The sequence below is a fragment of the Acomys minous genome, assembly GCF_964271855.1.
Source record: "Acomys minous genome assembly, chromosome: 17".
NCBI classification, from domain to species: Eukaryota; Metazoa; Chordata; class Mammalia; order Rodentia; family Muridae; genus Acomys; species Acomys minous.
The window spans coordinates 51,166,752-51,194,574 of NC_140500.1; the positions used below are offsets into that span (position 1 = coordinate 51,166,752).

Genomic DNA, 27,823 nt, shown 5'->3' on the forward strand with positions numbered 1-27,823 from the left:
GCACCTAGGTTGTTTGAGGCAGCAGAATCCCAAACCTTGTCCTGAGCTGCCCAAACAGATTAGCCACACCATGTCTCAAAAGTGTCGTGCCCCCCCCACCCCCCTGCCCTAAGGGCTAAAAAGGAATTGGGGATCTGTACACCCCAATGGTAAGGCCTGAGGGACCAGGCCTGAGACTCTAACCCTATACTACCCTAAACACCTGTAATATAAATAAGGGACAGGAAGCTACATGTTTAAAGACATTAACTTATAAATCTATTAATCACAGTCACCCTAAATTTTAAACAAGCTTTTGTAGCTGGTGACTACCAGATGGGCAACCAGTCAACAGTATCTATTTAACAATTAGTTATAAACTAGCCAAAGATCAAATTTATAAAAAGTAAACTTGGAGGAAAGTCCTGTGTCTGCACTTAGAAGTCCCTGGGTAGGATGCACCCACCCTCCCCTCCCCCACCTCCCCACCCCCCCCCCACCCCCGGCAATTAGCATTCTCTTGCCCTTCTTCTGGTTTGTGCTTTTGTTTTACAAAATGTCTGTGGGCCACAGCTGGGCATCAGAGAAAAGCAAGGCAGTGTAAAGACAGACCATCCCATCCGAAGCAGCTGTCTTGGGAGGGTTAACTCCAGCTTTTTGTTGTTAAAAGCAGCTGTTAAAACAAGCCCTCCTCTCCTCCTCTCCGAGTTCAAGTTCATAGAGGCAGTAAGTTCACTTAAGGAGAAAGCTGGTTCTGTGTGCAGTGGGTTGGAAAGGCAAGCCCAGGCTGAGGGCCTTAGGGAGAAGGAGGAAGTGGTGAGCACCTTTAGAGGCTGGATTCTAGGAGATCCTTGTCTCTTTGAAGAGAAAGCTCTAGGAGGACAGCTTTTCTTATTCATTCAACCCAGTAGGTGACACTGAGCAGATTAGCTTAGCGGGCCTCCATTTCAAAGACACTTTGGAAGAATCCAAAGCTGTGTTGCCCTCTTCTTCTGCACCTTCATTGTTGTCAGTTGCCTTTGCAAGGCCCATCCTCTGCAGAGTTAAGAAAACCTGGATGGGATCATTCAATCACGCAGCAAATTGAAGCCCCCCCGCCCCCCCCCCGTCCCCCCACCTCCCCACACTTGAGTTGAAAGAAACTGAGAATGAATTCTCATTCCCTGAGAATGAACTCATGAGGCCATCAAGTAATTCTCTTTCTCAGTGGCCAGACACAAAATCCTAGACACACACACACACACACAATTAAGATGCCGTCCAGAGGATGGCAATGATCAGGAAGTCCTTATCAGTCCCGTACTCATTCTCAGATCATCTAAGCATTACAGCAAGATTCAATTTCCCCCTAAGCCACTCTTCAAAGCATCTCAGACCCAAATAAGTAAACTTACAAAGAATCAAAACCGTCAATCATTCAGAAATGGCCTCAAATCTTGATTGATCAGCAAGAGACAAAGTGGTCACTGCGAAGGCTGGCACTGGTAGCTGGAGGGCTCTAAACCAAGTGACCAGGGAGGTGTTAATATCAGTGGTCGGGGCACTCTGGATGAGGAGGTAAGGGGAGGGGTTATATAATTTATCTGTATATTTGTGAAAGTTTACAAAATATATTATTCTTAAACACTTACTTAAATAAATTGTTCAGATTGTGTTTTCCTTCACAAGGGAGAAAAGAGCAGATCTGGCTTTATTTCAAGGCACTGAATTTTTAGATACGTTTTATGGAGCTATTTGTAATTCCTCTTTGGCCCTATAATGACAGGAATAGGGGGTGTTGCCCCCTCCCACCCAGAATAGAATCTGCCAACGTACTTAATTTTCTCTTTCCTGCCCTTTCTCTGCCTCCCTGAACTGTTTGTTCCCTTTGCCCTGTGCAAATGAAATAAAAGGCCCTTGGGCAATTGAAAATTGTGCCTTTTATGCCTCCCTTCCCCCAGAAAAAATCCCAGCTTTCTTTCAATACAGTCCCTGCTCTCAAATTCTAATAAATAAAACACACCCCTACCCAAAGTCTAAATTCCTCGAAAAACAAGACTTTTTCCAAAACTGTGTGCTGTTTGTTTTCTTTGAACTTAGTCAAAACCCTCACCCAGCCAACTTACCTAGTTCTGCAGTTCTGTATGCAGGACCCTGATGAAGGAAGCCATGTGCCTTTCTTCGTGGCTGTGTCTGAATCAGCTGTGACCTATCTAAAACCCTCTAGGGTGACCAGTGACACCAGCTGAAGTCAGGGGGGCGTGCTGTCCCCTAGAGCTCCTTACTGTCATTGGAATATGTTGCAAGAGAGTCCATGCCCTACCAGGCATATTCTTTATTAAGCAAGGCTCCCCAATTTAGTAACCCAAGTCCCTAACTTTGCATGGCAGGAAGGCTGTGTGCCCTGGCTCTCCACCAACATCCATTCAAATCAAGCCAGTTCAGGGACCATGAAGGCCTTTCCTGGAGCCTTGGGATAAATCAGTGGCTGTCACGTGTGGGTAGTTTTTATCTCTCAATGAACTGTTAAGTAAAGTCTGGAGAGACTTTTGGTAGTTACTTCTGGGAATGGAAGCTCTCCTGGCATCAAGCAGTTGAAAGGTGGATGGCATTAGTCACCCAGCAAAGCTAGGGTAGCCCAACAAATTTTTATCTCATCCTGTATCTCAAAAAGATCACTAAAGTTGAAAAGTTGGGTAAAAAGAAGTCATTTCTGTTGAAAGTCTGAGATGGAAGGGCTTTTGGAGAGTCTTCTCCAGAGAGGTGGCATTGCTGTTAAACAAACAGCATTCTGGGATACCGGGAAGCCGGCTGTATCTGTCAACTGCCAACAGGGTCTGCAAGGATAAGCTGAAAATAGATCGTCTAGCCAGACTGAATTTGCAAACCAACAAGGAAATGTCACTCATACCAGACGTGGGGTGGCACAGGGGTGAGGGGTGGTGTGTAGTGTGTACTGATGTGGCCCAGCGTGGTGAGATGAAGTTCACATGGAAATCCTGGCTTGAGTGATCACCTTTATAAACAAAATAGTGATGGTGTAGGTGGGACTATTTCCTCAACATTTCAGGACATTTGATATAGTTCTTATGTTGATTCTTTTTAATTAGATGTTTCATCAATGATTGAACTCCGTGCCTGTTTAAGAGTCCAACAGTATCTAGCGTCTGGTGAGGTCTCAGTGTCATGTTTGAATACATAGGTTGCTATATAGGAAATTTTTTCAAATGCAAGATGAATTCTAATGAGCATTTTGCCTGGGACATGGGGAAGCACAATTCCGATTAGAAACTAAAATGGTAGTGAGCAGAGCAATCTATATCTTAAGAAAGTACGAATCAGACTTTCTCCAACGTGACACTTGGGACCAGATAACCTGTTTTTTGGGTGGCACCCTTCTGGGCATTGTAGGATGCTCATCAGCTTCCTTGATCTCTACCTACCCCAGTGTCATACACCGTGATACCCAAAAATGTCTTCAGACATCATGAAACAATGGGCTGGCTTAGTGAGGATGACAAAGTAGCCTGGCCTATACGTTTACTGATTTCTCACTTCAGAATTTGTTTTTTATATTTTTATGAGTATTGGGTCATTGACCCTCAACATTTCCAGAATATATTTGATACCAGATTCCTACTTTTAAGTCAATAAAGTCTTTGAGGTTATACAATTATTCTCTTTCTCTACTCTAGGAAGAGAAGGGCTATTTGCAGAGATGACTATGTTTTCACTGTTTTGTGACCTTGGGACATTGGTTATTTCTTTGCTGATTTTTAACCCATTGAAAGGAGCTATTCATAGAGTCAGATCTTTTTGAGTTGGCTTTGTACATGAGTTTCTAGGAAAGAAAATTTCTGGGTTCCACTCCTCCAGACCAGCATCTATTTCCTCTTTGTAAACCATTGCTGCTTTAGCATACGGCAAATCCTATATATCCACCAACCCCAACCCTCATGCCACAAGTACTGATAAATACACTCGAAATGGAAGGTGTAATTCTGAGGTCATCTAAGCAGAGAACATTGTAGATGATTTATTTCTTGGGTCCAAACAGAAAAAAAAAATCAATCTTATTTCTTATCTTTTAATAAAGTCACAAATATGACCAAAACCCTAGACTCTTAAGTTCAATGTATCTTCTTAAGATTGTTAACTACACAGTTCATACTTAATGATTGTACAAATGCATTACAAAAATGTCAGAGGGGTGGAGAGATGGCTCCGTGGTTAAGAGCACTTGCTGAGTTTGGTTCCCAGCACCCAAGTCAAGATCACAACTTCCTATAACTCCATCTCTGGGGGAACCCAACATCCTCTTGTAGTCTCCATGATCACCTGCAAACAGGTGGTACACATTCACTTAAACATACATATATACACACAGGCAAAAATCTAAAAATAAATCTTCATGAAAATAAACACACACACACACACACACACACACACACACTCCTTTATGTTTTAAGTAAATTTGTGGTTTTGTGTTGGGCTACATTCACTACTGTTCTCAGCCACGTAGGGCCCAAGGTCCCTGTATGACAACTCTGCCAAAATGGTACCAGGGCTGTGACACTCTAGTAGTCTGTTGGTAGGGAAAAGCATATAAAATTAACCTAAGATACTTCCGTTACCCTGAGAATAGCATAGTGGGACTTAACATGTTGTGAGGCAATGCATTCCCCACCCCCACTCCCAAGGTTTAAACTCTGTGATGGAAGACTACAGAAACACTTACTGAAAACGAGACATTCACACTTGGTTCTCCATGAGATAAATGGGTGCCATTTTCTAAAATTAAATTGAACTGTAGGTTATTCATGGGATAACTATGTCAAAACCTCTTGCAATTAAAGCTAGGGGGTCAGGGGAGTAGCTCGGTGGATAAAATATTTGCCTAGTATGTACAAAGGCCCGGGGCTCCAATCTTCATACTGCATGGACTGGCATGGACTGGCCTCAGTGGCACCTCCCTATAATCTCAACACTTAGGAAGTAGACAGACACAAGGGGATCCATAGCTTAACATTATCCTTGGCACATGGGAAATTCAAGGTTATCTTGGGATGCATGTGACCATGTCTCAATAAATAATAAATAATAAATTCATTTTAAACATCAGATTTTTGGTCTTTGAGTACAACTGTACTCTAGGTTAGGGATCTTACCTGTGCAGATTTTCTCTAAAAACAGTGAGCAGTGATCCCACTACTGAAAATCACACTTACTTTACTTAGTGCCATCCTGAACAGTGTCCAGTTGGTGTCTCATTGGCTGTCTTACACTTCTTGACTTGACATGCTAGGTACTCATCTACAATTGACCAGGTGGTTTTGATTGGGATGGAGAAATAATAACAAAGACATGCAATGTCTGGAGCTGTGGTCCAAGCCATGGCCCAGGTCATGTGTTACACATAGCCTTGATAATCCCCATGTGGTCCTGCAGAATGCGCTTTGTTACATCCATTAGGCAGGTAGGGAACCTGGGACATCAGAAAGTTAGGTACATTTGTCAGTGTCATGTGTCAGTGAGCTTTGCATGCACACCTGATAGAGTCCAAAACTCCAAGTTTTGAGCTGAGTCAAATCTGCTGAAAGTTTCATTAAAAAGACCACCAGCCCTGGCTCAGATGAAACACTTTAGCTTTTGAAATTATCTTGAAGCTGAGTCTTTGAGCTCTGAATGTTCCTCGAGAGTGTTTTAGGCAGGGCCTACTCCGCTTCATTTTATTTGTCACTAGTTGGAGGAGTTGAACATTTGCATTGTTTGAGCAGGATCTTTTTTACACTTCACTTGGTTTAATAAAACTATCTAGACTCCTTGGAAACTGGATTTGGTGTAACTTTGAAACGCCTTGGTTTCCCCTGGCTGATAATAGCAACTGGGTGGGTGAGGGTTCCAGTCCTTTCAGGAAAGGTCCTGTGAACTAAGAAGCCTGCTTTTTCTGGACATGCCTAATCCTAACAGCTGGAGAGTTAGGACCCTGTACTGGGGCTGCTTGTCAAGAGCCAGTAGACACAAGCCCTTGGACTCAGGCCACACAATTCAGAGGCACAAAATGTTGGCTTCCTAGTCCTGCATAAACCTATAGCTGCTCTAGATGAAAAGGTACTTGTTAAAAAGTCAGTACTAACCAGAGACATACTGCCTTGGGATCAGTGTGGGACCTTCCAGATTTTTGCACATAGACTTTCAATCAGAATGAAAATAGGAATTATCTGTCCCTGATAGACTGCCTTGCCTTACTTGGCTTCCTTCCTTCTTCCTCCTCTTCCTCCTTCTCCTCCTCATCCTCTTCCTCTTCCTCCTTCTCCTCCTCTTCTTCATGGAGACAGGCTCACATATCCCAGGCAGGCCTTGAGCACCTAAGTACTAAAAGTTTCATCACCACAATGCTTTTATGTGATGATGTGAATCAAGCAAAAGTTTCATCACCACAATGCTTTTATGTGATGATGTGAATCAAGCATTGGATTTCATACATATTAGGAGAGCTCTCTGCCAATGAAACTGCATCCATTGCATCTTGTTTATTGCGTATCTTTATATTATATATATTTATACCTGGAAAACAAAAATCAATCTAAAATAGGATTTCTGGGTAGCCGTGATATTATGTAACACTGAGGATCAGCAGTTAGAGATTGCTGCTGCTTCCTTCCCTCTCTCCCTCCCTTCCTCCCTCCCTCCCTCCTTTCTTTCTTTTCTTCCTTCCTTCCTTTCATCCTTCCTTCCTATCCCTTCTTCTTCTCATTGCTACTGTTTTTGACAGGGTCTCATTACTTAGCTCAAGCTGGCCTTGAACTTACGATGACCCTCTTATCTGGGCTTCCTGAATATTGGGATCACAGGAATGTGCCACCACTTCCAGCTAGATCTGAGCTCCCAGTGTTTGTCTAACATTTGGAAGTAGCATATTCTGTGTTTCTAGTATCTGCCTTTTGCTATTTGCTATTACAATCTCAGATAAGCTTCCTATTAGTTATCCCTGATACAGTATTCAGCTATGTAGTTGCAAATTAAACATTAAACTACATGGATAATTAGTCAATTTGGGAGTGAATGGACACAAGAGATTGGAGAAAATGATTACCATTTATTTTTCCTTAAAATAAATTGAGCATTGTGGAAAACGTGGACTTATTACTTTGGTGTTCTTGTGAATAAATGGCTACAGCAGTACTATTTGAGCATGTGCATGAGCATGTGTATAATTACTTGGGTGTTTTCCGCACAGCAAATTACTAAGTAGATATTCTAGGGAGTAAGGGAAGCCTATAAGTAACAACAAAATAAAGAATGGAATAGAGATTTTGAAAGAAGGTGATAAAGATGCATAGGTAAAACTAGACTCAGGGGGAAGAGTAGGGCTTGCAGTGGAAGAGGGGACGGGAACTCGTGTTTTGAGAAGGTTTGCAGACATCTCCAGCAATCTCCATTTAAACGAAGATAAGGGCAAATACACAAGAAAACCAAGTGGCATCCAGAAACAAAATGCATTTAGTGATCCTGAAAGGCAAACAGAAGTGAAGCAGAGGAGGCGGGGTCAGGATACAAGGACCACAGAGGGAACGAGAGACATGGAGATAAAGCGTGGTGTGAGCAGAGGAGGCCACCAAGGGAGAGATAAGAAGCCCCCAGGGTGGAGTCGGGTAGGAAGAACAGGAACATGGCTTTATCTTTAAAGGGTGATGCTGGCTTTGTATTCAGGGACGGAAACGGGCACTCCTCTCTAGGAAGCCATTGTGATAACTCAAATGAGGACATCGGTGGTTCACGTAACTGTGGCCACGGGAAAGACGATGAGGTGCGGGAGGTTCCTGAGATATTTTGAGGTGGAGCTAAAGGATTAGCTGAGAGTTTGACTGTAGGTGACAATATAAACACTGGAGTCACATGACTCCAAGTTTTAAGGACTAGGAAGACAGAAGGATGGTATTCCTGTTGTTTAAAAATGGAAAGGTCTATGAAAGGGACAGATGTGTAGAGAGAAAAAGAGAACTTCTGCTGGGAACGTATTCATCTGAGATGCATGTCTGCTCTAATTTCATGTCTGATGAACACCAATGCAAGTCGGTATTGGCCATGTTACATGTCTTTAGTTAGATAGTAGAGAGAACCATGGTACTTACCAAGCCAAATTCTTCTTCCTCGGCCTTTGGGTCCCTCTTCAGTAAATCTTAGAATAGTGCAGAAATAATTTAAATTTGTAAAACAGCAAAATATTAAACATAATTCTAGTCCTTCCTAAGGTCAAAGCATTTATTTTGTTTACATGGCAGTTTTTACTTCTTCCCCTCTCATCTCTTCTCAGTGGCATTTTTGAGCGTTTTTGTTTGTTTGTTTGTTTGTTTGTTTTTTAACCAAAATGTAGGCAGGAGGAAGAGATGAGAAAAGAGATGAAGGACTTGAATAAAGCACGTTGAGAGAGAGGAGACTCAGTTTGATCTCTCAGGAGAGTAATGTGAAGTTGGATGAACTCGGATTTGGTTCATGCTTAAAATGACCTTTTGCCCATCTGTTCAGACACAGATCTCTGCATACAACGGGCTCAAATACTTAGGCACACCTCATTTCTACGGTGGGATTAGTACCCTCCCAAACACCACTTAGTTACCTATACTGCTTCCTAAAAATTTTTCAGTTCTCCTTTGTTATCTTGCAGGTGTGGGGGTTTCAGCACCCCTCACTGGAACCCCCAGGCTTCTGTAGATGGAGAAGCTCAGTTCCTTTGTAAGAAATAGTGTAGTATTCTATACAAGCTATCTATGTCTTCCTTTTTACTATAAGTCAATGGAAATGCCCTACAAATATTTCTGTGATGTTTAGGGTACAATAACAAAAAAAAAAGTCTCTATATGTTAGGTGTAAATTTTCCCTAGATATTTTTAACTCAAGGTTGCTTGAATCTGGAATCAGAGTCAATGACCATAAGGGGCTACCTGTGTGGTCTACTTTACAACTTTTTCATATAAATAAAGATGCTCCTGTTACACTAAGGTTATGGAGAAAGGGCCAGGCCGACTAAGAAAGTGATGCAGATTGGAGGAGACAAGGAAAGGCACACTGCTTCTGTGTCTTTTAGATGACTGATGGGGACATGGCCTGAAAGGGATGCAGTACAGCAGGCATACACTAGAGTCTAGAGACAAATTGATGAATTGCTTTCCTACAGAAGCATTCCTAGTGGTGACTGAAGCTTCCCAGACCTTGGATACTAACATAGGTCACATCAAGTGGGACTTCCAAGGCTTGACAGCTGCTGACAAGCATCTCTAGATTGCTTTGATTCCCCCACCCCCACCCCCAGACCTTCAATCACAGTCCACCTCCACGTTTCAAGACATTTCAGTTACTGGTCCCACCAACCATAGCTTGTCCATCAGTTACTAACTTAGATGCCTCTTATTTTTCTTCTTTTCAGGTATGTGTGTGTGTGATGCATCAGGAGCATGGGTGTGTATATTCAAACGTGTGGGTACGTGTACCTGCACATGCTCCATGCACAAACATGCACATGTGCAGAGCCCCAATTCTTCTGTTGCTCTCCACCTTATTTGTTTAGTCGAGGTCTTTTATTTGAACCCAGAACTCCCCAATACAGCTCATCTTGGCTAGCCAGCTTGCCCTAAAGATCCTCTGTCTCCTCTTTCTGACCTCTAGAATTACAGGTGGGCCATGATGCCCAACTAACATTTACATGGCTGGGGACTCAAATATCAGTTATCATGTTTGAGGCACAAGTGTTTCAACCACTGAGACATTTCCCTAGTCTATAGCTCAGACACCTTTTCACTCACCTTTAGAGCATCCAAGATTAAGGATTTTGGAGCCTGTGTCTCACCCAGTGCCCTTGTTTTGCTTTCGGCTGCTTTCATAAATGCCTTTATTGCAGGCAGTGCAGGCAGTGTGGGTCCTTATGCCATCCTCACTCCTTTCCTGAAAAACACACCAACACCCTTATTGTCTTCAAGCCAGCTTACAACTGGCCATAATGGGTAACCATGAAAAGGATAGAAGAGCTACAAAACTGTGCAGTGGCCTTGGGCAGCCACAAGGTACATTAAGAAGAATCGAGCCTGGCGATGCAATGTGCCTCATACCTCCTGAGCATCATTTAGCTAGGATAGAATTTACCAGATACTAAATTTGCAGCTTTTTATGGGGTTTGTTTCTCTCTTGATGAGGAGAAAAACTGTAATAATCACATTCTTGCAGAACAAGTCTGTAGCAGTTTGGATTTCCACAGACTGTCTGATTTCATGTACTGCTGTATTTAGTGTTAAAATTCATCTCTCCCTCTAGTGTGAACCACTTCCCTTGTGAGAATGAAGGTGAGAGAGGGGAAGCTGGAGGGCACTGCACCTCCTAATTCTTGGGGTGGGGGGTTGTTGGGTTGAGAGCATGAGCACTTCTTTCTGTTTGTCTCCCTTTAAACGCCTGGCCTCTGCCATCTCTCCTGTTAGGAGAGATCACCTACTTGGCCTCAATCCTGACAGATGTTTTGAAGTATGACCCAACAGATGACATATGTATCATAGTTCCTTTCCTTGGATCTTTTAGCAGTCAGCTTTTCCAGAGCAACGAGGTGGGGTGAGGCCAGTGTGGGAAGGTGGCCTAGTGTTTCTATCAAGCAAGGATGATTGCGACCACCATATCATTTTTCTTCTGTGCTCTTCCCTGGTGAACTCATGCTTTCTGGGGGTCCTTTTTATGCTAATAAGTGCCAGGGTAGTCCTAGCATAAATAGCCATCAAGCAAGCCAGTTGACACTGGCTATACACCCTGAAAGCACAGCCCTTATTTCCTGCTGAAACTCTCTCTTTTCCTGTTCAATAGTTTGGTTCTTGACAGGGGGTATGGTGTAAATGTATATTTAGTGGTAGTTGTTTCTGATGCTAATTCTGTACCTAGGATACTTGAGGTAGTTACATCTCAGAGTCCAGAGAAGAACAGAAGTGTGGGTGGAGATGAAAAGGATGAGCAAGAGGGATGAGCAGAAAAGATGCATGGCATTCAGATGCCCATCTTCTCTCACTTTGGTGAAGAGACTGAACTAAGTAGGGGATAGTCTAAAGAAGAGGAAAGGGTGCTAGCAAAGGCATCTTCAGCATGCATGTCTGATCTCTAGATGTCTCTGTGCTCTTTACAAGGGAATGTTAACCTTAGGGTACATAAGCTGACAAATATTTTCCTTAAAGATGCTACTTTGATGATGGCATATCTGGAAACATGCTAGAAGACTCCATTGGATAGAAAATAACGGTGGTTATAGCAAATCTGTCTTATTTTTATGTTGTTTGCCCAAGATGGGAAGCATTATCTCCTTAAGATATCACATAACTGCATTGTTCACAGGTACCACAACTATCTCACCTTAACGGAGACTAAATCTAAGCCAAGAGAAGTTAAGTCACATGCCCCCAGTGGCACGATGTTAAAATAGTGGTTATGATTCCATCTCACGTCTGTCTGGCTTCTAACCTTCTTTTGCATTTTGGAGCAAGGTGAACCCCTTGCAACCAGCTGCCATTTTCTTTTTTTAGCTCCCATGAACAGCCACCTCTTAGATTCTCTTCTTTATTGGCTTCGTGGACCCACCCTTACTTTTGTTCATGTTGGCACTGGAAGTCCCTCAAAGTCACAATAGCGTACTATCTTCTTGGTTTCACTCTTTCTGTCCTTTGTGCTAGCTGTAGATGGCGTGCCCAACTGGTAAAGCAAAGATTGGGTGCCTAGTTAGCCTGGTAGCATGAAAAACCCTTAGAACCTCCAGAGTGACTGGCACCAAATGATTTCTTCTTTCTATCTGTGTGCCTTTCTTTCTGCATGACCTTAAGCATGTCATCTCATGTCTTCTCAAGCCTTGAGTATGAAATTAATGGACTTAATAATCATTGTGATGGTTCATAATACAAATATTTGAGAAACTGATCCCCCTCCATGAATTGATAGCCCATAACTTGTAGCCTGCAGCCTTCCATCCATAACCGTGGCCTAGATCCATTCACCAGTCAACAGAAATGATAATTCACCACAGGACATTAGGTAGGCACCCCCAAAGGGTTAGTATACCTCAAAATGGCAAAGAGAGAAGTAGAGTGCAATTTCAGCTAAGGGGCAATGTGGGCTTGTATTTATGTTCTGTATCTGTTCTTTATCATGCCTTCCCTTTCCTATGTGTTGAAGAGAATGTAAAACGTGCTGAAATCAGAGCTATTAGCACTGCTTGGCCACTCTCGCTGTAGGAGGCTGAGTGATCAGAGGACTCTGAAGGAGTCTTACAAGGCATTTCTCTGAGGTCCTTGCTTCCAGACATTCTCACAGGGAGGTAGAAGTGAGCAGTTACCTGGCTTACCCAGCACCTTGTCTAGATTAGCACGGTGAACATGGAGATGTGTTTAAACCTCAACTCTGCAGCTTCCCAGTTTTGTGACTCTAGGTAAGTGAAGTCTCTCTTAGGCCCTCAGCATCTTTGTCTATATAGTACCTAATATTTGTCTATATAATATTATTTACTATTATTTATACACACTATATAAAACCCCCAATAATACCTGAGCCACATTTCTTTGGGATTAAAGGAGGGACGCTAATGTACTTTAGCCCAGTGTCATGTTCACATTAACAATTAAGTACGAGATGCCTAATCTAGCGGTTAGTAATTATGATCAAAGTTTATTTTGGGGGCTGGCCTTTTTTAAATCTTCACTTATATCAAATTAGTTCATCATTAGAACTGAGAGATTCTAAGAGGTTCTTTATTAATATAATGTGTAGCTCGTGGTGCTAGTCTGTGAGGCTCTAGTTTTTGTGTGTTAATTTCATAAATATGTTCTGACCAGCTATAGTATACAAGTAGATAAACATGTGTTGACTGTAGTTACATATACTGTCTTTTTCCAGTTTCCGCGTGGTTCTCTAGGCCTGCCATTCATCAGCATGTTTGAAACTGTGACCCCCGAAGTCTGTAGCCTTGTATTTACATTGTTTTCATGGTAGAACAAAAGCTCTAGAGTATAAAGTTGTCCTTTTACCCTCCCCAGTGTTGCGACACTTGTGCACTGCTCACTTCATGTGTCCCTGTATTTGGTAAGGACACGCCTGAGCCTTGCAAATGGCATGGCATCGTCTCTGATGGCATACTTCCTGGGCGACATGTAACTTTGTTCTGTTAAAGGCAAAATATAGTAGAATCAAGAAAAGCTTTTTGTTGTTGCGACCAATAATTTTTAATGTGATGATTTAGGTATTATTTTTCCAATTCTCTAGCACCAGAAGAGAAATCTCTTGAGAAGCAATAAGCACAGAGTCTAAACAGCACTCTACCCACCACCCTCAGCACGATGTTAGCCATCTGACTGCCAAAATTCACTTAGTCAGAAGAGTCTCACGTTTTTGCTAATCGGCTCCAATACCCAACATTCTCTTGGTCTTTTAATCCTTGTTATTTTCTATCTGCAAATAGCCAATCCTGGGCTTAGAAATAGATACTAGTTGATCAGGATCCCTCGCTACACATTCTACATAGACACAGCCTCATCTATCAAGATTACAAATCATCTCTGCAGAAGCTGAACAAGGGCTGTCGTCCTGCACCACCCACTCACCCACGTCTTTCAGACACCTGGCACAGTTCAGGCAGTCCTGGCCCACCGCCTCCCAGACCTGGAGCCTTCAAGCTCCACCCAGATAGCCATACTCCACGAACACACCTGACCCCCCACCCTCCTCTTCTTACCTCCACGCTCCCCTCTTCTTCCTTCCAAGTTCTTTATGAGGGACTTGCCAAGTCCACACAGAACTCCATCATCCCAGGTATGTCCACATCCTCAGCAATGCCACAGCCCAGAGAACTCATTCTCTTCCGGTATTCAGCCCTTCTCGGTCAGGGATGTACACTGGGGTTGTTCGTAGACTTCTTGACGATTAAGGAACCATGACCCTTAGTGACCTGAGTGAAAAGATGAGTTGCAAGGATCCTCTGAGATCACAGCCATTGCACCAGATGCACACCTACCTCGTGTCTAGAGCTACTTCTCTAGAGAGTTTAAGCCTCTGGGGAGACGCTATGAGAGCTCACTGCCTTCATCTTGAGTTTCACGGCCACCAGCTGAGTTGAAATGCAAAGGATTTCACGTTTTTTAGACCTTACTGAATGGACAGAGGCAGCGCTTCTGAGCACAGTCCAGCTTCCAGCATGCCTTTGAATGGCCCCGCAGAAACAACAGTTTGAAATCCCAGGCATCTGGTCTGGCTGACCTTGGTGTTTCTAAGTACCAAGCATGTGATAGTGCTGTTCAGAGTCTTGCTCGAATCTGGGCTAGGGGTGGGAGGGCGAGGACGAATTGGTCCCTTAAATATGTTGAGTCATTTCCCAAGAGGAAAAAGTCAGAATCCTGGCAAACTAGGAGGCTATTTCGGCTGCGAAATGTAAGGAATGAAATGTTCCCTGGAGCAAGAGCTTTGAGATGTGTGGCCAGTAAATAAAGAGTACTAGATGACGTACTTAGTATAACTACTGTGTCTCGGTGACGCAGGTTGATGTAAATGTCATCTTTTGCCTGGGAAAAAAACGGGAATGAGCAGGTAGAATTTTCCCTCGGAATGTAAGAGCTGGAACCTGTGTTTATTTGAGTATCAGAGTGACAGCTCCTTTATGAAGCCATAATAGTCCTCCTATTCAGGAGCCTGTTAGACTTGAGCATTTCTACGAACAACTGCTTTTCTTCAATGGTAATTAAGAAAACCTCGAATGGAGAGTGTTTGCTGTCTGACGAGATACCGTGAGGACTTCCTAATCACTTTGACATCTTAATAATCCCAGGCAAATAATACGTGTACTGAATCACGCTAAAGTGACACATTCCTTTTTTTCTGTCTCCACTTCCATTCAAAGTCTCCTCCAAAGGAAATGCACATAGAAATAGATAGAGGACAGCGAATCTATATATTGAAGGCATCATATTTAGAACTTAGTTTGCTCATCACTGGCTCGTTGGCAACAGATGTTAGTGGATTCGTAGTATACCTCGCAAGAGTCACTGACAAGATTCTTGATGGCTTTCTTCCCCCATTGCACTGTTATTATTCCCAATAGAAATATATCTACTCGGACTAGAGCAGTGTGTGTGTGAAACAGAATTTCAGGCATTGTGGTTGTACTGTTTTGCAAATGCCACTTGACCCATCCCTAGTAACAGTACCTATCTGTATTACTGAATTGTGTTGGGAGGTTGGGATGGCTAAAGTATACAAGCCTTAGGGATAATAACATCTTGGGGCAATGTCTGGCACACAGTGAATGTGAGGATGTTGAGACTTTCTTTTCTAGTTCTGACTCTATAGAGCATTACTTTCTTTTAGACCGTGTCTTCTTTTTTTAATTATTAATTTATTCAGATTACAACTCAATTGTTATCCCATCACTTATATCCTCCCATTCCTCCCTCCCTCCTGCTTTCACCCTATTCCCCTCCCCTAGGTCTATGACCGAGGTGGACCTCCTTCCCCACTATATGGTCATAGGTTATCAAGTCTCATCTTGGTAGCCTGCTTGTTCTTTCTTTGAGTGCCACCAGGCCTCCCCACCAAGGGGAAGTGGTTAAATATGGGGCACCAGAGTTCATGTCTAAGTCAGTCCATGCTCTCCACATAACTGTGGAGACTGTCCTGTCCATTGGCTAGATTAGAGAAGGTAGGCGGCATCTTCTAACGACTCTGGCAGATTATTAACTCTTTCATGAACTCTCTTTTTCCACTTCGTTTTGAGGGCTAGCTTGTTTGGACAGCTCACACACAAATGACTGTTCCTAAAGGTATATTTGCTCTAAGCTTGCTCATGTCTATTTGATGAGCCAAAAAGAAGTAGTTTTTTTTTTCACTCTAATCAAGTAAATCTTACCACCTGCTATTCCATATGCTTTCTGTCAGACCCTTTTCCTACAAATAAACACACCCTTGACTCTCAGTGCTTTTTCTCCCGGTGTGAACCATCTTTCTAAATGGTAGCAAATATTATCACTATCTATTCAGTTGCCCAAACCAGATATCTGAATGTCATCTTTTGCCTTCTTTTCTTCATCCCATAGCTGGCCCATAAGGTACTATCATTCCTACTTTAAAAAAAAACAAAAAACAAAAAAAACATTGACCTACCAACTTTCCCCACCCAGACTTTCTATACCAGTGATTCTCAATCTTCCTAATGCTGCAACCCTTTCATACAGTTCTTTATGTTGTGGTGACGCCCAACCATAAAATTATTTTTGATGCTACTTCATAACTGTAATTTTGTTACTACCATGATCATAATGTAAATATCTGATATGCAGGATATATGACCCCCTGTGAAAGGATCAGTGGACCCCCAAAGGGGTCACAACCCACAGGTTGAGAACCTCTATATGGTCATCCAGACTGCTACCATCTCTTGCTGACACAAATCTGATGGCTTCCACTTACCCTGTGTTCATATCTAGTACTTGACTTGGTAGTCAAAGTGGAATTTTCAAAACAAAAATTAGATTACTCCTTATCCTGAATTAATTCTTCTCAAATATGTGCTCACTATAATTCAATCTCACTTTTATGGCCTTCAAGCTTGCCCGGTGTAGCCCCATAGAAGACTTCAGGGAGCCCTCCTTCAATCACTCACTTATTTGTTTTTTAGATGTCAACTCGGTGACAACACATATACAATACTTATTTTTGTCATTACTTGAGCAATATTAATTCCCATTACTGGTCAATAAGCCCCCTGAGGTCAAGGACTCTATCAATATTTCCAGTATGTTATATAATTTCTACCACATACACAGTGTGTACAAAATAAACCTTTTGTTCATTAAGCAAATGAATTTATCCCAAATTGTAACTATGACTTCATATTTTCTTACCGAAGTAACATTTTTAAAATTATGAGGTCTAGGCATGGTGGTACATGCCCTTTAATTCCAGCACTTGGGAGGCAGAGGCAGGCAGATTGCTATGAGTTCGAGGCCAGCCTGGTCTACAAAGTGAGTCCAGGACAGCTAAGGCTACACAGAGAAACCCTGTCTCAGAAAAAAAAAAAAAAGAAGAAGTTTGAATTGGGGCAGGGGCTAGGAGATGGCTCAGAGGTTAAGAACATTGCCTGTTCTTCCAGAGGTCCTGAGTTCAATTCCCAGCAACCACATGGTGGCTCACAACCATCTATACTGGGATCTGGTGCCCTCTTCTAGCGCACAGTCACAACACTGTATACTTAATAAGTAAACTAATCTTTTAAAAAATATGAATTGGTAATTTGCAATAGGGATTATCTTTGTGCAAGCCATTAGTCATTCTCAGAGACTAAGAACTTCATCCTAAGAAGCCTTTGAAAAGGATATTCAGCACTCTACATGTACCCAAACACTGAGATGAGCTGTTACAGGTTTTGGTTTGGATACAAACCTTCCAATTAGGCTTGCTCATTCCAAATGATAAAATATTAAGATTTCCATAAATAGATACTTCAAAATCATATATTCATGAATATTTCACATCTCAAAGTAGAAAGTTAAAGGCAAACATGTTAACAAACAAATATTAAGTTCCCTACCAGCTACAGTTAAAATTTTTATAATGGTTTGTCTTTTAAAAAGAAAAGCATTTTTGGCATATTTATGAATGGTGTAACTTTGAGGAGGTCTGGTAGTAATGATAAAATTAGCATTAGGCCCCTTGTTTTACATGGGGCTGTTTGTCTATTAAGCAAAAAAGGGCACTTGGGTAATTTAAGCCAAAAAATAAAATAAAATAAAGTTACTCTGGGGGAATAAGAAACGTGAAGTCAAGAGAAACGTAATGTGAAATCTGTTTTCATTGAGACTTTGCCTTTTATTCTCCATTCTTAAATTTACTCCCCTGTAGAAGCAGGGCCATTATATTGGGGAATAAAACGTCTTTAAAGATCTGAGCCATCAGTTTATGATGGCTGTAGTAAAGACTCTGTAATTACTAATGAGGCCTTGGATGTTAAATGTCTCAGTGCGCCCACTGGGGCCAGCCTCTTGCCTGGTCTACAAGAAGCTGTCACATCACATTCTTGTCCAGACTCCATGGGCACTTTGATTCCTAAACCTTTCTGAGAAACCTAATCTGAAATCAAAGTCAAGTTTCTTAGATGTGGTCAGACAAGGTCACATTTAAAACAGTCCAGTGAGCCCACAGATCAAAGTTGAAAGGTAATGCCCCCCTCCTGCAGTTGGCACAGACTTACCCACCAGCTAACCTTTCAGAGTTTTTTTTTTCTTGCCTTTTTCACATCTTTCCAATGGGCTGGTGTAAATGAGAGATTTTCCCCTTAACAAAATAGCTGGAGAGTTTCCTTAAATACGATCTTTGAGAAAATTGAACGCGGTCATATTGGAAATGCACTTTATGCCATTCCATGAATCAGGAGATATTTCACTGATGATGTGCTTTACTGTTCTGTAGTGGGACTTCCCTCCATGAAAAAGCCATAGTAATTTCAGAATCAAGAGGTAGTTTTCAGGTTAAATTGTCAGGATCTTCCCATGTTGCCATATACACCAACACGCCGCACAGGTCTGCCGCTATAATGCATGAATGGTTTTTTGTTTTGTTTTTTTTCCTATTGCCACCTTTCTTCCCAATAAGACTTGGAGTTATTCTCCAGAATCATGCTGAAAAGTGGGGGGTGGGGGGGGAGCAAGTAATGATAACTCTCATTAGACATGATCTTATGGTCACATTACACATTTTCTTTCTTCCTTTTTTTTTTTAAATCAAAGTCACTGTGTTAAAAAAAACAACAACAACAACCTTGCCGTTGCTTTATATTGCAGTGTTCTGTCTCTTGTGGTCGAGGGCATAAACAACGAAATGTTTACTGCTTGGCAAAAGATGGAAGCCATTTAGAGAGTGCGTACTGTAAGCACCTTACTAAGCCACATGGGCACAGAAGGTGCCGAGGAGGACGGTGTCCCAGATGGAAGGCTGGCACGTGGAGTCAGGTGAGCAACGCTTCTACCCAACTGCTTCCTTCCGTCCCGTCCCATGCCTGACACCAAATGCGTTCGCTTGGATCTCTCTGCATTGTTTTCGTTTTGCAAACCGGGAGGTATCTTCACCTGGCTGACTAGGTGGCCTTGTACGAGTGACCTCGGTCAACAGAGCATTGGCAGCTCCTGCAGTGGTGAGGTCCTGAGGCTGAATCTCATACGGTGATAGGCGGCAGCCTTTTAAGGCGGAGTGGCCCTTTGGTATCTGGCTGGTGGCCTGGCAACACCATTCACCACGTAGAACAGCCTAGTTTAGATTGCACTGAGGTGAGCTGTTGGCTCAGGTAAACTGGGGCTCGGTTTACCTGGAGATTCTTTCCGATCGAATGGAATACCTAACAGAAACAACTTGAGGGGGGCGGGAAATGGGTGTCGTCTGAATTACTGTTTCAGGGGATATTGGTCCATCATGGCAGCTGGTGCGGCATGGTCTGTGCGCCTGCAGTTTGGGGGAGCAGCTGCTCACATCTTGACAGGCCAGGAAAGACAGAGATAGAGCTAACAGTGGAACCTGTCTGTAACCCTCAAAGGCAACTCCCAATGACCCATCTCCGCGAGTTGCACCTGCCACCCCACAGTGAACTAAAATGGACCTGTGGGACAGTGCATCTTCAGACCATCGCAATCACCAACATGAAACACTAGCCACTATCTCTCTGCCTGTTTGCTTGTGACAACTGAGATGGGGGAACATGAAGGGATGCTCTCTGTCATGTTGTAGCCGTGTAACAATTGGGTGGTTTGTTTGACCGTCCTGGGCCTATTTCTTGTGGTTCTTAGCTAGATTTAATGCAGCAATGAATGCCAAGTGCTTTGCTGGGGCAGGGAGTGGGGCTGGGCTTGAATCCAGTAGACTCTCTAATATTTTGTTGGGATCAGAGTGATGTATGCTTTAGATGTGGAAGACAAGAGGGACCCAGGACACCAGTTACAGTCTCTTGTTGAACCTGTAAAAGCAACTTTAAAAGCTTAACAAACTAAACTTACTAATCCTTACAGGAGTTCTCACAACCCCATTGCCTGTCTTGTCCTCTCTGAGGGTTAAGGAGCTTGCTTGGAAGCAGCAGTAGTGAGGTTCGATTTCTTTTAAAACGTTATATTCGTAACGCAGAGCCTTCTCTCTGCCGATCGGATTCAGCAGGAGGTCTCCAGTTTTCTTATTCCCCCATGCTGTGTGCCAAGGACTCCCTAGAATCAGTGAAAACTAGGCTCAGGCTGTGTGGCCTCTGGAGTTGTTCCAGCTTTGGATGCCCTGGAAGAGCTGAGGCTTTTCCACTTTAACACTGTAGTGGAAAATTCCTCTAGAAACCTGAACACTGCTTACATGTCCTTTGCTGACATCACTGTTCTCGCTACCCATGCTCCCCTGTACAGGAGAGTACAGCAATAGTGTAGCATTCCCCAGCACAGCAGCCTTGTCCCTCTCGAGGCTGCGTCATAAAGAAACATCTGGGGTTTGCTTGTTGCCTTTAATTTGGCAATCAAAGAACCCGCGCTCTGCCTTCCTCCGGCTTCCATAGGGGGGATCGTGTTCAAGGCGGTGTGTCACACTTGTCATCCCCCCTAATGGTTTCTAAGTGACCATTATCATCTTTTAACTTCCAGCCCTTTTGTTTTTGGAGCTATTCAGTTCATGCAAAGCCTGCAGCTAACATTATTTAAGACGCCACACTAATTAGGTTGTCCCCTTGTAGGCTCTCACGCTCTGTTACTCTTCGTTATGTGCTTTAGCCTTCTCTTATCTATTTATCTAATGCATTTTCCCCGCAGAGTACCAAGCTCAGAGCACGCGAACATCATACGCCTTAAATGGCCAATGTATTCACTAAATAGATGCATAAAAGAATCTTTCGCTCTTTATTGGTAAACACAAACTGAGTTTTACTGCAACATCCAGGAGAAGCCTGAAATTGCTTACGAAGCTAGGATGGTTAGAGCTAAAGCCTGTTTTGTTTGTTTAATTGTTTTTCAAACATAAATTATTAACAAAATGCCTCCTTAGGGGGAAAAAAACATACCTGTTCAAAACAATCACTCCGAGTTGGTTTGTAGGGATAAGTCATAAAAGGAGGCAGGACCTGAAAATCCCTCGGGCCAGCGGTTGACGTGGGAAGACTGTCTGCATGATTAAGGATCACCAGCTCACTGCTTAGCTGGTAGTAACAAGAACATTAGGCCATGAGATTAAGCAAAAGTAATGAGTGCTCAGTTGCGACAATATTTAAATGCTATATCTGGCCCTTCTGTTTTCTGCTAGGAGCAATATTGCAGTCATCTTGTCTTCAAAGTATAAAGAATAATTAGTACAATTTTTCATCTTATCAACGTGTCTGATGATCATCGGACACGTTGGATGTTGGCATAGGACTTTGCCTCATACCTCATAGTCCCTTCCCCAAATGGAGTTTGGTGATGTAAAGTGGGTGTTTCATTTCTGGGTCCGTTGAAATCTTGAAGCTGTAAAGGAAATCACATAAAAGAAAAATCCTCACTGAAGTCTTAAAGGATTTCTTTTTCCCCTTAAACGCTCATGTTCGATTTGCTTGGGTGATTTTGATCAAGAGCTCGGAGATGCTGATGAAATTTTAAGACAAAAATCACTGTTGGGTTCTTGATTCAGCCTAATGCCATGAAGGCTCAACGTTCTCCTGGGGCCAAAGCCTTCTGGGTACCGTTTGCTAGGATTACGCTGGTCCTCTAGGACCCCCTTCCCTCCCCACCCATAACGTGATCAGAAAAACATATTGGGTTGAAAGTAATCCTGCTTTTTTTTTCCAGCAGTCCTGAGTTCCAGCCATCACTTCAGTCATCGTTCTTGAGTCACTGGCCTTTTTCTCAGTTTTGGGGTCAGGATGGGCCCTTACACACTGCAGAATTATCTCCGTCTACTTTACCTCCTTAGCGCCATAGCATGTAACGGGACGCCATACAAGCCATGGTATCTCGGAGTCACAAGAAAGCATTTTTTTAAGTGATCTCTGTAGCAAATGTATAGATTGCCCTCTGACTCACCCGCCGTTCTTGGTGTTGACTCTTCCCGTAGTGAGAAGAAAAGCAAAGTGATGGGTGCTGTTTGCTGTGGGAGGTTGTTCAAGCGTTTTCTGGAGACAGTGTTAAGCTACACGTTTAAGGGAGTGATCCTCTGAGTGGCGATGAGAAACAGAGTTCCTTAAGGACTTTCTGGTCTCAGTTATTTGGGCTTTATTTGAGCCGTGAACGCTGGTGGTGGTGCATTGTTTGAATATAAACTTCTCACCCCAACTTTTGCTGGGATAGTATAAAGCATTGCCTCGTGGTAGCACCGTGTCTTAAAACTGAGAGTCAAATTCTAATCCACAATGACTTTTCCACATTGCCTCGGCAAATTTGATTTTGATTCAATTTTCGGTTTGTTTGTTTGTCCTTGAGATGAGGCCATTATCTCTGTTCTTCGATTTGTTTATTTATGGAATATCCATTGGGAAGGTTTGTTAAGAAATAAAATAATAATAATATTTTGTAGAAGATTCTTAGCACACTGCTATTCACTCAACTGAAGGTAATTCTGTATCCCATGAGGCAAGTAGCCGTGTTACCACAGCCTGCAGTGAGGGAGTTGTAACTGAGTTTAGCGGAGACAGAAAGAACACCTCCAAACTTCTACAGTGCACAGAAGCCCCTACCACCGAGAAGCACTTGGCTGAGACCCTAATATAGAGCCCAGCACACAGGACCGCACTTCGTGAGAGCTTAGTGGGTGATGCTATTATTTATAAAAAGCTTTATTGATGTTACTATGTATACAAGACCTCAACACCCATTTTGAAGTTAGTCCCCACTTTAAAATAGCGGCGCCACCGTAAGCTCAGCATTATACCAGGAGAAACTGTGTGAGAAAATCCTTTCTAATTTTTCAAGTATTTTATTGATTTTTTCCGAACATGAGAAATTTCACAGATATATATATATAAACAGTCTAAGTAAGTGTCAAGTTCCGCTTAAGCCAGTGAGTTCTGCCTTCTAGCATTTGCACAGCAGGGAACGGAAAGAGAAGATGCCTGCCTCCCAGCTCAGCAGTTCACCATGGAAAGCATCTCCTTTCACACCCTTTCAAACAGACCAGCCCTGCCAAGATGATGGGAGGGGCACGTTAATAAAGGCGGCGCAGATGTCCTGTGCCATGGAACTAAAAAGTTCACTGAGCATAACCAGATGCAGGATCGTGCTGGGGACTTTCTGATGCTGGTTTTTTTTTTCCTGCCCCCTAAGGGATTCTGCATAATCTCTCAGAATTCATCAAGCAAGGCTAGCTGCCTCTGTACATACATTGTTGTCTTCCGTGGACCAGGGCACCAGAGAGAAATTCAGTTGCAGCGTACCTCGCTCGGAGCAGAGATTACCACAAATGCATTAGCCAGAAAGGCAGGGTTTGCACTTCACTCTCCATTTAAGTCACGGTAATAGTTTTGAATCAATAAAAGTATTAGTTCAAAGTTGCCTTCGACATGATGATCGTCAGACGCGGGAACAACAAATCATATGATGAAAGTTGCCTGTGTCTTCGTTTGCCTTGTGCAGAAGGATGAGACACTGTAAGAAGCGATTGTTGAAGTTGTAGGTACTTACAACTCTTAGTACCTGCACTTCAGGCACTTGTAACGATAGCATCAAAAAGGAGGTTTGGGAGTCTAGGGAAACAGCTCGCCAGGAAGGTGCATGCTCTGCCTGTGTGAGGATGGAGTTTAGATCTCTAGCACCCAGGTCAAAATCTGGCCTCCGTAGGCCCACTCTGGTGATTGTTGGCCAGCCAATGTAGCTGCATGGGTGAGCTCTGTGTTCTGTGAGACACCCTTTCTCAAAAAAAAATAGCATGGAGTGTAATTGAGGAAGATGCCCAATACTGACCACAGGCCACCATTTGCATGCCTGCAGACGTGTATTCGCCCTTCCCCACACACACTTACACAAAGAGGTGCCATTCACTTCACAGCCTAATTAGTACGAGACACTCTAGAGGCCTTCCCCATTTTTCTTTGGTGGGAAAACACATGATTTTTTTTTTAGACTTATATCAGCTTTGTATCAAATTCCAATGTGTTTGCATTATTATTTTCTTTGTATTTCTGTTGCTCGTTGTTCTAGAGGTATATTCTTGGATTTAAGAGTCCAAGTTCAAATATGCAGAACTCTTTGGTTGTTGTCGATGACACTTGAATATTTCTATCATTTGCTGGGTAACTTTTACTCCCTTTCTTTCCCAGTATGGCCAGTGTAAAACATTACTCACGTAGTCCCAATGAGCTAAGTGGCTGTTGTCTGGAACAAAGCCATCTGTGGCATTTAAGGGTCCTTGCCTTCTCCTTCCCAGAACATAATGACTTTAAAGTCTGGTTTCTTGTGGGTCACAAACTCATTCAATTCAATTAATCCAATTAAACCCAAACAATAGCAGCGATGTTGGGACCAAGCATTGTCTTCCGCCCCCTTTGATGTGCGCCATGAGCCTGTTCCCCAGCATAGACTTTTCTGAAACAATAGGATTTCCCAAGCTGCCTTCTCAAAAGGAGCCTAAGCTGCAGAAGCATCCACTTGCCTGTGTGTCTTGACAGAATTTCCAGCATTCACAGAGCACCTTGAGTTTTCCTACAAGTAAATTGGACAAGCGTGCAATCCTAGCATAAAGAGCCTGTTTCTGTTTTAAGAAGAGACTTCCTCTTGACTACATGGCATGAGTGTCTGAAAACTTTGTTACTCAACACCAGGAAAATCAATAGAGGCTGATTTATGCTCCTCAAAATTGCTAATAACCTTTAATAACTAAGTGCAGCATTATGCAGTTCTCTCTAACCAAAAGTTGCCTTTGGTTTCTGACTGCCAAAACCTTAATAAAGACAATAATTCTTGGCTCGCCCATAAGTGAGATTATGCAACCAGCAATGAGGAAACCATTAAAAAATTAATTTAAGAGAAAGTTAATTGGTGTTTTGCAACTTGGTCAACAAAATGCTTCATTGTAATTAATGGGATTTTCAAGGACTGAAAACATTAAGCCTGGGGAAATTATTTTTCCTTATTAGCTTTTATTCTTCATCTATTCATTTGAGATATGAGTAGGCATAAATACTTAAGTGAATTCCATGATTTAAACAAACAAACAAACAAAAAACAAGCAAACAAAAAACAAGCGAAGCAGTGTTCTGTCTCCAGGAATAGAGACTAGAAAATAAGGGGGCAAGGAGAAGGTCATTCTGCTTATACGGCTTTAATTGTCAATGGTTGGCTCTCTGTGGGTTAGACTATAGAACTGTATCTCCCAATTTTCAAACTCCATACATCTTCCAGGATGGAAGTCCTGCATGGCTTTTTGGTTTTTTGTTTCAATGTGGCAGCATTCCGTCTGGATTGTGCCATTTCCCCACAGTCTCTCCACCCTGTCATCCACTGAGAGCTTTGGTTCCTCCCCCGCTTGTGCGGCTCCTGCTCCCTGTCCAGCACTGGCAGTGAGCTTCCAGCTTTTAGACATTGCCTTGGTGTCCCCCTCCTTGGAAATGAGAAAGCATTTTGACTGCTGTGAAAATCATTGGATTAAGAAAGCATTGCCCTCCTCTGTGACCCACCCCTTCCCGCCCTCCAGAAAGAGCCCAAGTGCCTACTTACATCCTGTGTCTCCACAGTGCTCTGTGTCCTGTGGCCAAGGCGTGCAGCAGAGGCATGTGGGCTGTCTGATCGGGACACACAAAACAGCCAGAGAGAGCGAGTGCAGCCCATACACCAGACCCGAGTCGGAGCGTGTCTGCCAAGCCTCGCCATGTCCTCTCTACACTTGGAGGGCAGAGCAGTGGCAAGAAGTAAGTAGAGCCATGAAGTAAGTGCACACCTGCCTGCGTGTCGCTCCACCCCCTTGTCAGCATCATAGCCGCACCCTATGGAGCCAGCAAAGCCATTGAACACAGTGGCATTGCTGGCTCCTTCCCAAAGCGTCTGCAGTCAGGCTCTAGGCAACTTCTGTTTGTGTCTTCCTGTGTCCTTGAATATTCCAGAGCTGGGTTCACTGAAATGGAAAAAAAAGAAAAGGAAAGGGGGGGTGGGGAAAGCTTTAACATGCCTTTGGCCAAGAATATAAGCCTAGAGACAACTTTCACAGGAGGGGAGATAGGAGGAATATTTGAATCTGTCTGTTTGGATTTGGTTATTCTGTGTCAATGTGAATAGCCATAAGCTGCAAGTTGAGCTTGAGGTAAAACGTACTTTGTGTTTTTCCTCTTTCTGTGGCATTAACTGTCAGGCAGAGAAGAGGAACACCCGTGTGAAACACTCTAATTAGTGTAGAATTTCCACTGGTTTCAACAGCTGATGGAATCCGCAAGAACTGTTGAGTTAATGCGGAAACAGGCCAGACTGATTTTCCCTCTACTCCACCAGTTAATGTTTGACTAGAGCAGAGAGTTGAGTGTCCATGCTGGAAAGTCTAGCTGCTGGAGAGAGAGGGCTGGAGGCAGTGTAAGACACTGGCGGAGCATAACCCCAGTTTCCAGAACAGAATGCTGCATGATAGGAGGAGGGGGACAGAATTAGAAAGCAAAGTCAGATCTGCTGACTTTGGAATGAAATAAATTACACACACTGCTGAAGAGGAAGATGGAGGCCTCCCTGGCACTGGGAGTGGCTCTCAACCCGAGGCAGTGTGGTTTGAAGGTGACTGTTTTGCGGTGTGTGCTGTTCTGGGAGCTTTCTGTCCATCGTCTCCCTTTGTCTTTTGAACAACTAGATGAGGTGAGAATTATTATCAGCCCCTTTTCAGGTGGGCAGACTTCGCCAGTGTCCAGGTGTCTCACATCTAGCAGCTAGAGGAAGCCACACATGATGCTGTTTGTTCTCTTAAGTCTTAGAGTTTTTCTGTTTTCTGCACCCTTTGGGATTGGCTTTCCAGCCCTGCCCTCCCCCACCCCTTCCTAGCGATGAGTCCATTCCTCCCTTCAGTGGTTCTTCTTTTTAGGAATTCCCCCTCCTGCACCTGCTTAGTCTGTCACTCATTTTCCTCCTAGACTTGTCTTTGCTCCTGTTGAGTAGTATCGGGGAGAACACCGTAAACAGTTAAAGTTCAGATGATTTGAACTTGAGCCAGATACATTATCAGGAGCTTAGAATAACATCACCATCACCGGTGGGCTCCTTATCTCAGCTGTGCCGTCCATAGTCAGCTGACTCAAACCAAGAGTTCTTCTATCTCTGAGCCTTGGCTTGCCATCTGTAGGATGGGAATGGTAGTAACCTCGGGGAGCTGTTTTGAGGAAGTTGGAAAGGACACTTATCTGCCATCAGTTGCATTCTCCAGGCTGGCGGTCTCAGATAAAGAAGTTACCTCATCTCCCTGACGCACTGGGACTTGCGCTGTCTTTGGAATTCCTACTTCGGACCTCTCCCTCCTCCCTTTTCTCTACCCGACTCTTCCTGCCAAACTCAGCTCTGTGTCTCTGGTTCCAAAGCTCAGAAAGTGAGGAAGCATTCACAGACGACTCAGAAGCTAACTGCGTATACCGTGGCCAGCGTTTGAGAGTTCCCGAGCCAACCATGATTATACGTTCTGAATCCCATAGCATAAAAAACCACACCAGAAACATGCCCAGAAGCTTCTGTCCTTGCACGTATTATGCAGGTGGGCCTTTTAAAATCCTTCCTCAAATATTGCTATCAGGCTCCATATAGAAAGACTTAAGCACGATGGAGCACACCTTTAATCCCAGCACTCAGGAGGCAGAGGCAGGTGGATCTCTGTAAGTTCCAGACCAGTCAAAATACATAATGAGACCCTGCCTCACAGGAGGAAAAGGAGG

General features: G+C 43.2%; 1 protein-coding gene and 1 long non-coding RNA gene across 5 annotated transcripts in view; one reads left to right on the plus strand and one right to left on the minus strand.

Annotated features, from left to right (window-relative positions):
- The window catches only part of ADAMTS9 (ADAM metallopeptidase with thrombospondin type 1 motif 9), a 166,776-nt gene that overhangs the window by 95,841 nt on the left and 43,112 nt on the right, over positions 1–27,823 (plus strand). For both annotated transcript variants that reach the window (XM_084766612.1, XM_084766613.1), the window contains exons 29-30: positions 18,795–18,962; positions 25,664–25,837. In XM_084766612.1, coding sequence (XP_084622738.1) covers positions 18,795–18,962; positions 25,664–25,837 — 342 coding nt within the window. The remainder of the gene's footprint in view (positions 1–18,794; positions 18,963–25,663; positions 25,838–27,823) is intronic.
- Positions 477–25,734, minus strand: LOC311588694. Of its 3 annotated transcripts, XR_014776309.1 has the most exons (9): positions 25,647–25,734; positions 13,703–13,915; positions 9,762–9,900; positions 8,094–8,140; positions 5,187–5,443; positions 4,697–4,749; positions 2,085–4,296; positions 1,374–1,524; positions 477–1,014 (listed from the first exon to the last, which is right to left on the minus strand). It is a non-coding gene; the product is annotated as an uncharacterized lncRNA (long non-coding RNA). The 3 variants fall into 3 exon arrangements; XR_014776310.1 differs by having other exon boundaries at positions 1,374–4,296; XR_014776308.1 differs by lacking the exon at positions 5,187–5,443 and having other exon boundaries at positions 1,374–2,795.